Raw genomic sequence first — 16,787 nt, 5'->3', positions numbered from 1 at the left:
TCTTGATTTTCGGTCCAGCTTGAACATTCTTCCTTCCACTACCGTTCAAACTGCGGGGGGGGGGGGGGGGGGGGGGGGGGGGGGGGGGATGTTAGTTGTATTGTATAGCCTGATAGTTTGTGTGTATAGGCCTTTGTATTTGGGCCCTTTTGTGTTCGTTTGAGTAGCCCACTATTGTATGTATTTCATATATATTCGTTTAATGAGAATGGGGAGGCATGGGAACAGAAGCACCAATATTGTCGAGCATATCTGCAAGTTTTGATACTCGATTGATATAATCATCCATGGAGGAATCACTCATCGATAAGTTTCGAATTTCTATGTCAAGCTCCATGGCTCGTGTGTCTTTGTTATCATGGAAACGGTTTTCAAGACTAGACCAGACATCATAAGCAGTGGTGTTCTTCTTGATAATAGATTGAAGAAGAGGTTGAGTAAGGGTACCATAAATCCAACCTTTGACAATCGCATCTATCTCTTCCCATTCTTCTTTGAGTTCTGTAGTGGTAGACTTTTCAGAGGTGATAGTGGAGATCTCGGCAGTGGAGGCAGGAGGTAGAAGATGTTTGTGAACTCCAAAACCCTTGCAGTGATTTTCAAACAATTCTCGCCACGAGTCATAATTCATGCGATCAGTGTCCAAGATGAGAGGAACATAAGATTTTATGTTCGTAATACCATAGGGTTTTTCTGATTTAGACCCAGACATATTGAAGATTGAAGACAGGAGAAAGAAAGAAATAGAGAAATAGAATAGGGTGATGACGAAATTACTTGATCCAGATGGCAAGGCTTTGATCGACAGACAGAAGAGAAGTGGAGCCGCAAAAACGAGGGAGGGGTAGGGTTAGTCGACCTGCTCTGATACCATGTTATTTGACGTAATTTCCCATGCCTCCCCATTCTCATTAAACGAATATATAGGAAATACATACAATAGTGGGCTACTCAAACAAACACAAAAGGGCCCAAATACAAAAGCCTATACACACAAACTATCAGGCTATACAATACAGCTAACAGTTTCTCCTCACCGCCCTGTACCTCCTCATCTAATTGGACAATGTTGCAAAATGTTTATTTTCTTTTTATTCCCAACGGCTATATATGAAAATGATCAAATGAGAACACCTAAAAGGTGGAGAAGGCGAGAACAATTTTGGACCAATTAATATATAAGGGAATATTAGTAATTGTATTTTGCATTAAATTATATAAAATTAGAAACCACTTTCCTTAAATTTAAGGATTACTACCGTTTCCAAAAAAAATATATTTTTTATTAATAAAATATTTAAAAAATTTATTATTTTTTTTGTATACCATATGATATGATTCATACGTATTCATTCACTAATGAATGAAAAAAAAAATTATAACTTCTAGGTTTTTGAATTTTAACGATGTTTTATTTAGATTAAAAAAATACTTTTATGTTAAATTCATTAATGATTGAAACGTACATAAAAATGAACTTATAAATAATATTTAGAATTTTATTTGATTGGGTTATGTTAATCATGAATAATTATAAATAACAATAAACACTTTAATTAATAACACACAATAGGATAGATAAAAAAAACTCAAAACAATTATAATCACAAATGATGAAAGCACGATACAAATGTAAAAAAAATTGAATACATGTGTAATCGTAAATGAATAAAGGATAATGTGAAGTTAAAAAATCAGTTTAAATCACTAAAGAATGAAACAAATAAAAAAATATCTAATACATTTATAATCATGATGCTACCATCACACCCAAAAACAAAGACACCTGTGATCACTTTATTCTTAAATTCATACATGTAAAATGAGTTCAATGATATTAAAAAAAACAATTAACAAGCTATAATAACGTATATATGCTTCTTCATTTATTCACAAATGCTTGTATATATGGTTATAATTATATTCATGTATGATTCTAGTCATATTCATGTATGATTATTCCAGAAAAGGAGAAAAAAAAAAAGACAAAACTGCAAATTTAGTCCCTGTGGTATTCAAAAACTTTGTGGTATTCAAAAACTTTTGGATAGGATCCAAAAAGTTTTTAACTTGCATGAAATGTCTAAAATCAAAGTTTTTCTGGATTTTTGGTCCAAAAAAACTTAAAAAGACGGTTATGCCCTTTTGATTTCTTTTTTCCTTTTTCTATAAGTATTTTAATGTTATTTTGATTTTTAAAAAGAAAAAGAAAAAAAAGAATAATTAAAGAAAATACAAAAAGAAAACAAAAGGGCATAACCGTCTTTTCAAGTTTTTTTGGACCAAAATCAAAGAAAGTTTTTGATTTTGGACCTTCCATCTAAGTTGAAAACTTTTTGGACCTTATTCAAAGTTTTTCGCAAACCATAAGGACCAATTTTACAGTTTTGTCAAAAAAAAAAAAAACAAAGGGCAAACAATTAGAAAATTTTAAAGTAATTTTGTTTGCATCAATACAGAGAAAATTGAAGGTTCTATTGGTTTTCCTTCTCATTGAGGGTGTAGCAAAAGGTTAGCTTTGATTTTCATTCATTGAATATCGTTAGAAAAAAGAACTCAAAGAAAAGATTGAGAAAGAATCGAACAAGCATTCATCTTCCAGTTTTCTAAATTCAAGCATTTCATCGAGTACCTTATGTGCACAACTTATCTTCTTCTCTTATTAGCCAATTTAAACGAGTAAAGTACCATACATGATAAACATACACAAGCAAAAGAATGTCGTCTCTTGAATCTAGATGTAGGTCTCGAATATTTGTAACCAAAACAATATGCAATCAAGTCTTTGCTCGAATAGGGGAAGAAGATAAGTTGTATACAATTTATGTATCGAATTTGACATCCAAATTATGTATCGAATTACCTGTATGCGATTCAAACGACACATTGGAAATCGAGATTCGGTTTGGTAGAAAACGATGGCACAATACAATCGATGATGATGTCATTAAGAAGGAGACGCCTCATCTGGTCTCGCCGACGCCTCTTCTGTACCAATGATGGGTCGAAGATGGTGGTTGCGTCTTATAAAACCCTAGAGAGAGAGGATATAGATACGGGAATAAGAAAGGTAAGAGGTGAGAGGGTGAAAAATTATAAGAAATAGGTAAAGTTGCAATTCCAATTATGCCCTTCTGACCATTTAAAAGTTACACTTAAATGTCAGTAGTTTTAGAATTTTTCATAAATCGCCTGTTTAATAGTAACCATAGATCTTAGTATTTGAATAGTCCAGATTTGTTTTCACGTTCTCACCTTTTATATGTGTTCTCATTTGAACCTATATATATATATATATATATATATATATATATATATATATATATATATATATATATATATATATATACTTTCTTAAAATAACTAAAATGATTGATCCAGATACATCTTCAGCATTTAATATGCATTAATTACTTTCTTAAAATAACTAAAATGATTGGTTCAGAATCAATCATACATGCACACAATAGATAGTGAAAACAAAATAACCTAACTATATATATATATATATATATATATATATATATATATATATATATATATATATATATATATATATATATATATATAGAGAGAGAGAGAGAGAGAGGTTCAAATATGGATAAACAAATATTGTGTGGATGTAGGGATTAATATGAGCCAATATTATTTAGTTTTAATAAATATTTAATTAAATCATCTACCATTTAATTTAGGCAAATTACTCTATTTAAAACCCTATCAAACCTTCGGCCATATCCCTCCTTCCCGTTTCCATTGACTGCCCATCAGAGCTTCGTATTATTTGAAACTAGCCCTGTCGAAAATACCCGATACCCGAATTATCCGCCCGATTTTTTCGGGTATCGGGTAAATCGGGTTGGGTAAATTGGGTATCGGGTAAATTTTTCCGGGTAATCGGGTTACCCGATTTTTTCGGGTCGGGTAAAGGGTACATTTTTTGGGTTTCGGGTATACCCGAATTACCCGAATTACCCTAATAATTTAAAAATTCATTTTGTTTTGTAGAGCTTGTAATATGTAGCAGGTATTTGATCACGTTTAAACTATCATTATTGTAAAACATAAATATATTTATTATGACAATACAACACTAACAACATTAAAAATAATTTTTATATATCATCACGTTCTTTAAAACTTAACTGTTTTCTATATTATAGTTTTTATTGCAACTAACAAACTCATTATCTTGACGAAACTTCAGAACATGACAAAACTTATGGCTACATTTATCTTAAACATTTTAAACTTTTAAATTAAGATCTTTAGGTATTTGTTTTTTTAACATCTTATTAGATTAGATTAAGTTGTTAAAAAATTACTAGATATCTCATGTATTATTGACTAAAAAATTTCAATGTTCAAAGCTTGAGTAACATCGTTTATGTCTCGTTTGTTTATATAAACAAGACTAATAAAGCACGACGTATTTATTTCATTAAATTTATTTTCAAGTGAAATTCAAAAAAAAAATTATATATTTCGGGTAATACCCGAATTACCCAAACCCGACCCGATACCCGAATTACCCAAACCCGAATTACCCAAACCCGAATTTAATTTGGGTAGGGTAACGGGAAATTTTTCTAACATGAAAAACCCGAATTACCCGATCCGAATTACCCGAAACCCGAAAAAATTACCCGTTCAACACCCCTATTTGAAACCATCATCCTATTGTCGGCGATCTAAATCAGTTTTTTGTCGGCATTAGATAAGCTTTTCACAAAACTCCATTAATTTTGGATTAGTACAAGTAAATTTACTCCTTTATTCCACGTTTGATCTTAAAATTTCATCTTTTGATGCCACAAACATGGGTATGATCCAAAAGGATTTTTTTTTTTTTTTGTTCTTCACGTCAACACCATAAGAAAAAAATTCTTTAATTCTTCTTTTGGGCTTCTATTTTTGGTGTTGAGATAAAAAAAATGTGCTTTGTTTTACTTTTGCTCGACAGAAACAAAGAAAAGATAAAAAAAAAAATTAAATAAAAAAAAATTAAAATTAAAAAAAAAAAAAAAAATCTTCTTCATGTCAAAAAAAAAATGACGTCAAAAGCTATAAAGAAATTATCTATAATTTTTTTAGCTTTTTTTTAGGTCTTGATATATAGAAAAAAATTGGTTATGGTTCATTTTAACAAACTAGAAACGAAAAAAAAATTGCTATAATTCCACTTAGAGATTCTATGTTTTTCTTTTTATTGTGTATATTTTCAATGATCAAGGGATGATCTAGGTAGTTTGGTTTAGCTGTTTGATTATAAAATAAAACTTGAACCCCACAAAGAAATTTACCAAATGGGTGTGTCACTGTGTTGCACACCATCTATTTGTGTTTTTGTTTCAGGCTTTTTTTTCATATGCGTTTTGATTGTAATATTTTTAAATAGTTTCTCATTGGCTTATCCACCATTGTTGTTGTAGGTTTTTGAAAAGAGAATTGGTCCACCTTACAAAAGCAGCATCATATTTTAAGAATATCAAGGTTCATTTTACAAAAGCAACATCATTCTTTCGGAATAGAAGGGTACACTTTACAAAAACAACAACATTCTTTCGGAATAAAAAGGTCCACCTTACAAATACATTCTTCAAGAAGAAATCTCCTAGAATGCATTCTTAAATTTTATATCAGTTTTTGTACATTCAAGAATTACATATATCTTTTTTCCTAAGAATAGGTGACGTTGGTTAGAGAATGAATGAAATTTAGTTTTATTCTTTAAGAATTTATTTATATTTTTCATGTTTGTCGTAAATCATTAAAGAAAGTGTATTGTTGTTTGTCAGAATGAATGTTGTTAATCTTTAACTCATGGTTCAAAAAGTTGTTATTCTTCAAAATGTTCATTCAATCAGAATTTGTAGTCAATCAGAATATATATTCTATTAGAATATGTATTTTAAACTCTTGGTCTACATTCATTCCTACCTTCACACAATACTTATCATCCATATTATAACCAAGCCTAATATATATATATATATATATATATATATATATATATATATATATATATATATATATATATATATATATATATATATATATATATATATATATATATATATATATATATATATATATATCACACCAATTTCTATATTTTCTCTCAAAAACTCATTCAACCACAAATTCATAATGTCGTTATTGTCATCTAGTTCGTCGGATTCGATGGCGCAAGAAGAATCAACATTTGTCGGTTCCCTAATGGCAAAATCAGTTGCGTATTTCCAAAACTGAAAGCTCAAAGTTCACATTTTCGAACAAGAAGACCTTCGTCGAAGAGAAATCGCAAATTCGGACAAAGTCATCTGATAGAAGAATGTATTGTAGATGACGTTGTGTACGAAAATTTTCAACGGTGGTTCTGAATGAGGAAAGAGTTGTTTTTACGTATTGTTGGTGCCTTGCAATGCCGATTTCCATATTTTCAATTGAAGTGGGATGCGAGAGATAGAAAATGTTTCTCTTCAATTAAAAAATACATAGCCGCAATTTGTCAGTTAGCATACGGCATGGGAGCAAATAAATGGGACGAGTATTTGACGATGTCCGAGCGTACCACAAGGGATACCGTGTACAAGTTTGCGAAAGCTATTACTTTAGTTTATAGCGAACGACATTTGCACAAACCAACGATCAATGATGTCCACTAATTGTATATGGTGCATGAAAATAAGCATGGGTTCCCAGGAATGTTAGATAGCATCGATTGCATGCAGTGGTCTTCGACATTATGCCCCAACACATGACGTGGCCAATACATGTGAGGCAATTATAGAGAGCCAACAATTATTCTAGAAGCAATCTCGTCACACGATCTTTGGATATGGGATACATTCGTTGGTCGAGTTAGTACAAACAACGACATCAATGTTCTTGACCAGTCGCCGATATTCGACGGCATCTATCTTGGAAAGTCGCACAATGTACTATCTTACTGGTGGGATATATCTTAAATTTGTCTCTTTTTGTGAAATCGTTCATATGTCTGAACGACGAAAAAAGAAAAAAGTTTAAGCAGACACAAGAGTCAGCTAGGAAGGACGTGGAGCGAACATTTGGTGTACTCAAGAGACAAGAGGCATTGGCAAGTACTACAAGCCGAGACACGGTCATATGAAGTCAAAAGGTTGATGATGTACGTGTGCATCATATTACATAATATGATTATAGAAAATGAAGGAAAAGAGATATGTTGCTACGACAAAAATGAAGTTTTGCCGAACGTCAAAGGAGTAGTTGGTACGCAAGAGTATAGGGCAAATACAATTATGTACATAATCACAACATTCATCACTCCCTTCATGTGGATTTGATGGAGCATATTTATAAGGCTAACATACAGTTTGAGGTCAAGTATTGCCATGATGATTTGTTTGACGAATCAGATGAAGATGAGAAATTCTTCTCTAACTAATAATAGCATATAAGACTTAAATAATCATATAAATATATCGGTACATGTTGACAAGTACGAGTAATGAGATTATGCCAAAATTCGGTCTCTATATTCTTCAAAATACCTCATAGTGAAGACCTTAAGTGACAGATTTGTAAACCAATAAATGACCAAAATGCCCCAAGAAAACTAACCTCGAAACTTAATCATAATCAGGCACCATCAACACCTGAACCAGCTTCAGCAGCCTTCTTCTCCCTTTGTTTCTCCCTCTTTTTCTTGTTTTTCAATGCATTCTTGCTCATTTCCCTTCATAAATCATACAAATAACAAAAACATCGTTACAAATATAAAATATTATATACATGAAAACAAATCTATTACATGTACTTACGTTGAAGGGCTTGGGCTTTCACCAAAAAGCTGCATTAACAATTTACCCAAAGAACCCATGTCAAAAAAAATAAAAAAATCCCAATAAATTTAAATTTGAAAATGTATTGTATTCCACCTGTGCCTGTTTAGCAGCTGCCACCTTTGCATGAGGTGGTTGATATGCAGAAGGTTTCTTTAAAACAGGTGGATTTGTGGATATTGGTTTCACAGGTTTTGATCCTTGTGTTTTGTTGTCTACTTTTAATGAGGTAATAGATTTGACAAGTTCTTCAATTTCACCAAATTTGTGAGGTGAATCTGCTTTCCAATCGATCTGATACAATTTCTCAAACTTCTTTTTGAAGCATAAAGATCCATTGTAGTGAAATATCTTAATCCTACAACAATTTTAAAAAAACTATTAGCAAATTGATTAGTTATAAAAAAAATAATGTTATAAAGAAATAAGAGTAAATTACACGAATGGTCCCTAGGGTTTTGGGTAATTTGCATGTTTGGTCCCTAACTTATTTTTTTAACTCGGTAGGTCCCTACTGTTTGCTTTTGTTGGTCCCTGTCTTACCTAAAAAGACTATTTTGCCCTTGATTTTTTAATTTATTTAAATAAGATGGGGTAGATAAGGTAAGGTGGGGTGCAGGTGGGGTTGGGGGTGTGTTTATTTAAATAATTAAAAAATCAAGGGTAAAATAGTCTTTTTAGGTAAGACGGGGACCAAGCGCGAAACAAAAACAAACAGTAGGGACCTTCCGAGTTAAAAAAATAAGTTAGGGACCAAACATGCAAATTACCCAAAACCCTAGGGACCATTCGTGTAATTTACTCAAGAAATAATAATACCCATTGTCAATTTGTCTTCTTGGAGCTGTTGTAGCAGTCATGAAATAAAGTCCATCAGGAGACCATTCGCTTGTTACTGACCATTCAGCTTTAGTGGCTCCAAGTTGCTTTTTCTCAACATAGTCCCAGAATGCCTGAACAATATTAATATTATTATTACTCAAATGTCTAAAATACCCTTCAATTGTAAATCAAAACAAACACTATAACTTTTGGAAGAAAAAAAATTGGGGGGAAAGAAGATATCGACATACCATGTCACCTGGCAGGTTACCATAGCCTGCAACACATATAACTAGAGAAGAAATGATTAAGGGCAAAACGGTCTTTTTATTTTTTTTCTTAGGAAAAAAATTCAAAAAGTAAATTTTTTAAAGGATACACTTTCCCTTTGGGTTCCAGCGAATGGTATTGTAAGGGCCAGTTCCAAGCTCCATTAGAGGATTGCATTTTTTGTCAAAAATTGTCACCATTGCAGGCATAACTGTTGCATGTCAAGGAAACAAATATAAAAATAATAAAAACTGTTAAATTTATTTGTTGGAGTGTAAGGGTAAGATAGTCATTTAGTCTCTCGTTCAGACTAGAAAAGAAAGATACAGCACTTTATCCAGACAGTTGTCATTACCAATTCATTCACTTTATTTATATAGGACTAAAAAAAAGGATGACATGGCGTCCATTTGGCATCTGACTTGGCATTGATTAACCTTAAACTATTACCTATATTATCTTAGATTTAATTCATAGGTAATTTAAAATAAAAAAGGATACATCCATAAACAACTGCAAATTCTTTCCCTGAATATGACCATTGAACATCATGTACAGGTCCTTCTTTTCCTGCAAAATTATAATAATTAATTATTAAGAAAATATTATCAAATGAAATGTTACATACTTACATTCAGTGTATAAAAAAAGATAAACTTACGTAAGGGTACAAGCCCATTATGAGTTCCATCTAAAGTCAAATAATACAACTTTGACTCTCCATAGTAACTCTGGTTAGTTTTATCAACATCTGATTGAACCACAACCAGAAGCCCTGTAGAACCATGGTTCCAATGTTGTTGAACTGTTGAACACCTGAAGAAAGTTCTTCTACTAATGGGTTCACTTTGAGAAGCCTGTGAACATGCGTATATCTGAACACTACTAGGTGTTCCCTACAGATCAAGATAAATGACCTTGTATCAACAATTAAGTGGAAATGGAAGCACTTAAAAAATGTATACTAAGAATTCAAGGTGAGTATTGAATTATAATGACAAACCTTAGATTCTGGAACAAATACAGCAACATGGGATCCAGGTTGCTTAGAAAGCTCTGCTGCAGCTATTCCAGGAATTCGAATCTTATGCACCATGCCTTTTGAAAAATCACCAGCATCAAAGAATTGAATTTCATTTGTAGCCATACGAGAAGCAACAGTTTCATCAGAGCTAAATCTAATTGATGGCCTGAAGAAGAAGATATAAGTCAAGTTCAAGTAAAGATGTTTGCAGCTTATATAAATTATCAACCAGAAGGATAAACTACTTTTTTTACCATGTTGCTTTGGTCATGTTCTTCTGGGACGTAGTGTAAACTGATTCTCCTGTTTCTGTCTTCCACAATGTGACGTTTTTTTCTTGTGGTGATGATAGTTTCTGAAAGGTCTGAAGATAAGTTCCACATGGAGATAGAGAGGCAGCTAGAATGTTGGGGGATTCAAATGATCTTATCTCTTTTGAGGTTTTGGAATCGTAGATGCTAATTGAAGATTCGGATTTTATCACCATGAGTTTGGATCCATCTTCGCTGAATTTTGCACTTGTGCAAGGAACTCTGTCGAGCTTGATACTGGGCTGATTACTACTGAAAGGTGGTCCATTCCATATAACGAAACCCTCCGGTTCTCTAACTGAAATTAAATTGGAAATGAGTATATGATGCCGATTGAAAGTTCAATCAAATTCATGATTCAGGTTTATAAACGTTACTAAATAAGTAATCAATTAGCTGCTACCGAGATTGACTTATTGTTGTTCAGGAGCTTCGAAATAATTTACCTAAAATCTCCAATGGCGGCGATGAGTTTGCAACTGACATTACGAGCTCGACTGCAATCTACCTGAACATAATGAGCAAAAATGAAAAAAAGATGTCTTCAATTCAACTTGCAAACTAACAATTTCTTATCTGATACATAAAATTACGAGTTCTAGCAGTTGCGTTGAATGAAAAGGAATTACAAATGGTGCAACTATTCAGCAGCAACAATAAACAATATAAGCCCTAATTGAGCAGGAATGATTATGGAGGTGGTGAAATCAATTTCAATCTATAAAGCAAATTGAAAGGCTGATTTCTTGTACAAACGGAGAATCTTACCGGAGATATGGCAGTAGACCTTTAGAAAGAGCGGTAGGGTTTAAGCTTCGCTTGCCTTTGCTGGGTAATCGGCTGATCGCTTGATACTAAGCAAAAATATAAGGTCTAGATGTGCAATAGGCAACTCCATAAGGTCTTTCATGTAATTTGATGAATAATTGGTTAATTTTAGGGTTTAAATTTAAGAAAATTACTAAACTAACTATTTTTCTTAATGACTTATCCATTTTTAATAATAATTAAGATTGTCTCAAAATAGCCACCCACACGATTATGATCGTCTACGATCAACCCTTTGTCGACTACGGTCAATCTTTCATTGACTACTCTTTCGAGCAACGAATTATTGTTTCGTGCGTCGTCTACTGTTTTAGGGCTTGTTAGCTTTGAATATATAAAATTATAATTTTTCATTTTCGTCATTTTTGTGTTTGAAGTTAGAAAAACTCTATCAATAAATAGAGCCTTCAATGAACAACTAAGTTTCTCTTTGAAACTTAGACTTTTCTTTTTTTGTTTAGGATGAGATTTAATATATAGAGTTTTTTAATAACCTACGGTTTTCATAATTTTTTTTTTCATTTTTTCTTATGTTTTTTTTTAACTCATTGTAATATATATTAGATAAAAAATAGTAGTCAAATACACAACCCCCCCCCCCTCTTAAAAAAAACGTAGATCATTTGGCCTAAATAGTAGACCATTTATGGCCTACGGTTTGGTATATAGTAGATCGGTGAGATGAAACCGTAGACCATAAAATATTCTATGGTTTTGTTTTGCAAAAATGAAAAAAAAAATTATATAACCATTTAGGGGAAATAGTAGACAATTTTAATGGCCTACGGTTTCGATGACTATTTTTGGACAAATGTTAATTTTTGGCTAGAAACTGAAAACTCATTAAGAAATTCGGCTAGATTAGTAATTTTCTCATTAAATTTTGATGAATAATTGGTTAATTTTATGGTTTGTTTGTTGGGAAATCAACAGAAAAAGTCATACAATTTTGGGAAATTTAGCGATTAATTTCCAATTTTTTTAATAAAAAGTCTCAAAAAACCAAGTAATATATTCAATTTCGCCATTTCTATCAATGCGGCGTGCCATTGTGTTGTACTGAGTGGCCATGTGGGATCCTCTTTACTTGTAAAAAACATTTTCAGATGATTTATAATATGTATATTGATCAGAGAAAATAAATAAATTGTATCACCCCAAATTTTTAAAACTCTTTCAAACTTTTAAATGTTATGGTTTAAACAAAATCAATTTGGGTATTAACCCACATTTAACAAAATCGACCCCACAAAACATTTATGAATAAAACATTGAATGTTACCATTAAGTATTATACAAGTCATAGCAAGCAAATATGAATTACATCAGTAACATTAAAATTAAAAGGGAACTTGAAAAGCTCCACTACATTTTCTATCTCTTAACTTATAACTTCCATTTATTGCCTTTTCTCCTTAAGTACAACCTAGGATACATGGCATAAAAGAGATGTGTAAGACAATAATGTCTCGTGAGCTGCACGGGTTTGTGACCCAAAACATTTATCACATATCAAAACATTTCATCAGTCATAACATAATTTAAAAGATATTTCTTTTCACATTTCATTCTTTCTTTCATTAAGGGCTAATTTCGGTGTTGAATAGTTGTCATTTTTATACTTAGGGTCTAACAATACCCCCAAGTCTATACTAAAGTGGAAAGAACAAAATCTTTTACGTCGTGAATTTCAAAGGAAAATTCTTCATTTTTATTTATTTAAAATATAAGTCTTACAAAACTTTACAATTCATTCTTATATAAAAGAGTATCTTAACGGAAGTCTATAAAACTTTATTGATGCTTCAATGCGGATACATTCATGCGTGAGCCTTTCCACGGTCTGATGAACAACCTGCAAAACAGTTATTCAACAACTGTAAGTCGAGTCTTAGTGAAAAATATTTCATGCATATATACAATGCATAGTTGCATACACATAATGGCCTTCAACATATACTTCAACATATAGTTGTTTCGCACCTTGGCCTTTAACATGAAATTAGTCCGCCCGAGTCTATTGGCCTTCAGCACGAGACTGGTCCGCCCTCAACTCCATATATAATAACATACACATATAACAACAGTCCACATAACAGACAACTAACTATCCTAGTCTAATTGCCTAAGTTCTTACTATATGGTAACTATATCCTAACATACATAGGATACATACTGGAGTATACAATATAGTGAGAAGAACTCACATTGACAAATTCTCAAAGGATTTACAATTAATCGTACAATTTAGCTGACGACCAACACTTCAACCAAAATTAACATATGTTACTATAGTCTATTAATTCTTATGATAATCTTGATAAAGTAGGATAGGCCTATTAATAATCTCAATGAATACCGATAGTTCTATCAAATAAGGATCAACCAGGCAGGACAGTTGGGAGGCAGTACCATTTCGGCGTATAGCCTTTCTAAAATCCAACAACCAAGCCAACATAACCATTCTAGTCACCTCTTCCGTAAGTAGATCAATCGGTATAACGACTATGAATTACTGATAAATCTTAATTATAGGTACCTAGTAATCATTTACAACTATAATTATAAATTACGCGAAGGCATAGTAAGGGTAGCTCACTTACACAGTACTATTTATGAGAACTAGGATCTAAGCGTGCAGAATACTAACCTGGGAACCTCTAAAAGAAGGTTACAACTAGCTGAGCACTCAGGGGGTGTTGCAAAGCTTCACCACAAGCCAGAAATAAAGGAAAATGGGCAAAAATAGGGTAGAACTCGAGAGAATCGGCTGAAGGGGTGAGGGAATAGCAGGAGAGATTGATTGTTATTTATAGGACGAATTGGGGGCAGGCGCGCCACGCCTCTGGTCGGAACAGCATGACGTGTCAAAATGATGGCCTGACACGTGGCACAAAGTGGGTGGGGTTGCGTGGTCTTGTCGGGCGCACCGTGCTCCTAACGTATGCGCACATTGTTTTTTCATATTTTCAAAATTACGTGTCTTCTTCATACGAGCTCAGTTTTTGACTTTCTTTATATCCACAAAAACCTCTCAACGAGATCTACAACTTTCACCCATGATTCACTTCCTTAATTGGGAAACATGGAAGATGTTGTGGATCTACCGAGCTCTTCTAACAGATCCAAACATTAAGGCAACCTTGCCCACTCGAGCAATGACTCGAAAAAGGTCCGATATACCTAGGGTCTAACTTGCCCCTCTTCAAGAACCTGATGACACCCTTCCATGGTGAAACCTTAAGTAGTACTAAATCTCCTACTAGGAATTTAAGATCCGATCTTCGTTGATCTGTATAACCCTTATGCTGACTCTGTGCAGTCTTTAGCCTTTCCCGCACTTATTAGATAACTTCGGTGGTCTTCATCACCACATCAATACTCCCAATGACTCGTTAATTTTGACATAAGAAGTCCTCCTACATCCATTATATAACTTTTTAGCCCCTTCCATTAATTGAGTCAAACCTTTGGTTAACTCACTCTTCCAATTTGACACCTTTGGCCCATTAACCTTTAAAAATGTTATTATTTCCCACTTTTAACTTTCTAAACTTCCTATCAACTAATGATATGATTAACCCATAATGATTTATTTATACAAATCATTTTCATTTATTTACTTTATTAATTTAAGAACCTAATCTTAAGTTTTAGGATGTTACAGTTATCTACTGTAACGCCCGTAGATCCGGGCTAGTTAATTTAGAGACGATAGGTGTCGAAAACGACTTTTTGATAGAAGGCTATTTAGAATGAATAGCCTTAATAAATTTTGTAGCATATGTTACAAGGATTCCGTACATATAAAGAACGCCGAAATTCGAGTTATAACGAAGGAGTTATGACCTGCGAAAATTGATGGGTTAATTACTTTTCTTCGGCGACGTGATTCTGTTACACGAAAAGAAAATGAGTTCGTGATCGATTATGGTTGAACCTAGATGTATTTCGATCGTTCATGTAAAGAGTAGAAGTATGTTCTCGAGGGTTTGACCTACATCCCCATGATGTAGTCCTAGTACAGAGTAGAAGTAAGTTCATAAAATGGTCTCAAGACGTTTGTCGTCCAAACCGGGGTACCATTGATTGGTGAATATCATGATCCAACCTTTGAAAGAGAATTGGGAATGATCACAGAGTTAAATTACCCTAGTCCAATAACTTGACTAGAGTGGGTTTCAGATAGACTCCAACGATAGTATGATGAAAGTATTCGAATAAAGAGTGACACAGAAATTAGCCGAATGTCAAATATTATTGATATTCATGATGTAATAAGCTTGGGAAAATTGACCTTGTATTAGGTCTTACATCATGTTCGGAGTAGAAAAGTATTTGACAGTAGAAAGGCCTAACTAAAAGTACTTACAGTACAAGGTAGTCACATAGAAAAGTGTCACATTGGACATAGACAGGAAAAGGATTCCTTAAAACAAAGAAGGAAAGTAAAACATCTCCTACTGGCGACGATCACCCCTATGGTGAATCCTTAGTTCAACTAGTTGACGTTCCATATCAAGCAGGTATCTTTCGTACACCCTCTGTCGTACTCGGAGCTCTATGACTTTGGCTCTAGTTTCAGCAAGTGCTTGTAGCAGGGCCTCGTGGTCCCTTTCAGATCTCTCACGATCATTTTCAAGGCGATTGATGCGGATGGTATGCACTCCTGCATTAGCATCAACCTCTGCGATATGATGGAGAGCCGTCCTGCCTTGAATCTCGTTTCGGGCAACTTTACGGACCAAGATTGGCTGAACTTTGTCTGCTAAGCTTCCTTCGCTTATGCTATAGAAACTTCGGTCTCCATTGAATGGCATAGGTTGATTCTGCTCTTCGCTCCATGTTTCCAAGCATTCTACCCAAGGGGGCATCGGGCCATGAAAAGCCGGACGAGGGTTAGGATTTGGAATGGGAGCTACCGGGGGTAGGTTCTCAACTTCGGGCTTAGAGTTCTCATCATCCGAAAGGTCTTCAGCATGGTGATCATTCAAATGGATTGGATGATCATCCTTTGGTTCTTCTCCAAACCATCCAGCATTACCTTCGTTCGGAAGGTATAGGTCGTCGTGGGGATGGAGTCCAGCCATGTTATCTACGCGAGAATTGGGGTAAGGAAATAATTATTAGACGAACTAACTAGATAATTATTAGATAATCTTCATTAGTTACATCACTATTTGTAAAGTGCATACTAGTTATATGTAATCAAAACAGGATAGGCCTTCGAGTAAGTGACCTTAACTCCAAATTCACAAGGAACAGGGGTAAAGCAAAAATTCACAGATTCTAAGTCTATAGCATCCTAGTTACATATAACCTTAATGTATCCACTTAGCAACTATTGACCTAGTAATGAAGATCTTTTTTTAGTTCTCAAGTAAGTAGTTATAGTAACACAAAATACTCCTATAGTATTTTAGACTTATGTTTTGTTCTAGAGTTCTCATTGTGGTAGTGTTGGTAAGTTTTTAGAATTGTTGCCACATCACAACCATTCTTGGGCATGTGCTAATCACTCCTCGAACCAGCATAGTTGATTAGGCTATGCCACTCCCAAGACTGACCATACATCCCCGAGTTTACTTGTGATATTCAACAATCGTAATACTTTTGTTCTTGTCATTGTGACACTGATTTTAGTATAAATGCAGGTATGTATACTTAGTTAAATATTTTATTATTTATAAGTATATACTCTTG

General features: G+C 33.5%; 2 protein-coding genes across 3 annotated transcripts; both read right to left on the bottom strand.

The window, feature by feature from the left end:
• Positions 1-199: 199 nt before the first annotated feature.
• Positions 200-712, bottom strand: LOC111896828 (uncharacterized). Its single transcript, XM_023892814.1, has one exon. The coding sequence runs from the start codon at positions 710-712 to the stop codon at positions 200-202; it is 513 nt and encodes a 170-aa protein (XP_023748582.1).
• A 6,705-nt stretch (positions 713-7,417) lies between these two features.
• Positions 7,418-11,157, bottom strand: LOC111896788 (eukaryotic translation initiation factor 2A). Of its 2 annotated transcripts, none has more exons than XM_023892772.3 (12): positions 11,025-11,157; positions 10,703-10,764; positions 10,200-10,554; positions 9,925-10,111; positions 9,583-9,817; positions 9,423-9,491; positions 9,031-9,132; positions 8,903-8,943; positions 8,649-8,782; positions 7,926-8,187; positions 7,809-7,837; positions 7,418-7,723 (listed from the first exon to the last, which is right to left on the bottom strand). In XM_023892772.3, exons 2-12 carry the CDS (start codon positions 10,740-10,742, stop codon positions 7,627-7,629), a joined length of 1,551 nt encoding a protein of 516 aa, XP_023748540.1. In that variant the 5' UTR covers positions 10,743-10,764; positions 11,025-11,157; the 3' UTR covers positions 7,418-7,626. The 2 variants fall into 2 exon arrangements, with proteins under 2 accessions (XP_023748540.1, XP_023748541.1); XM_023892773.3 differs by having other exon boundaries at positions 10,703-10,760; positions 11,025-11,121.
• Between the last annotated feature and the right edge of the window lie 5,630 nt (positions 11,158-16,787).

Source organism: Lactuca sativa, chromosome 9 (genome assembly GCF_002870075.4).
Source record: "Lactuca sativa cultivar Salinas chromosome 9, Lsat_Salinas_v11, whole genome shotgun sequence".
Taxonomy (NCBI): domain Eukaryota; kingdom Viridiplantae; phylum Streptophyta; class Magnoliopsida; order Asterales; family Asteraceae; genus Lactuca; species Lactuca sativa.
This window is presented reverse-complemented; position numbering and strand designations above follow the sequence as displayed.

Coding starts and splice junctions, on each gene's coding strand:
- LOC111896828 (XM_023892814.1), bottom strand. CDS start 712: ATGTCTGGGTCTAAATCAGAAAAACCCTATGGTATTACGAACATAAAA.
- LOC111896788 (XM_023892772.3), bottom strand. CDS start 10,742: ATGTCAGTTGCAAACTCATCGCCGCCATTGGAGATTTTAG. Junction 10,555..10,702: donor GCCGCCATTGGAGATTTTAG/GTAAATTATTTC, acceptor ATTTAATTTCAG/TTAGAGAACCGGAGGGTTTC. Junction 8,944..9,030: donor CTGGAACCCAAAGGGAAAGT/GTATCCTTTAAA, acceptor TTTCTTCTCTAG/TTATATGTGTTGCAGGCTAT.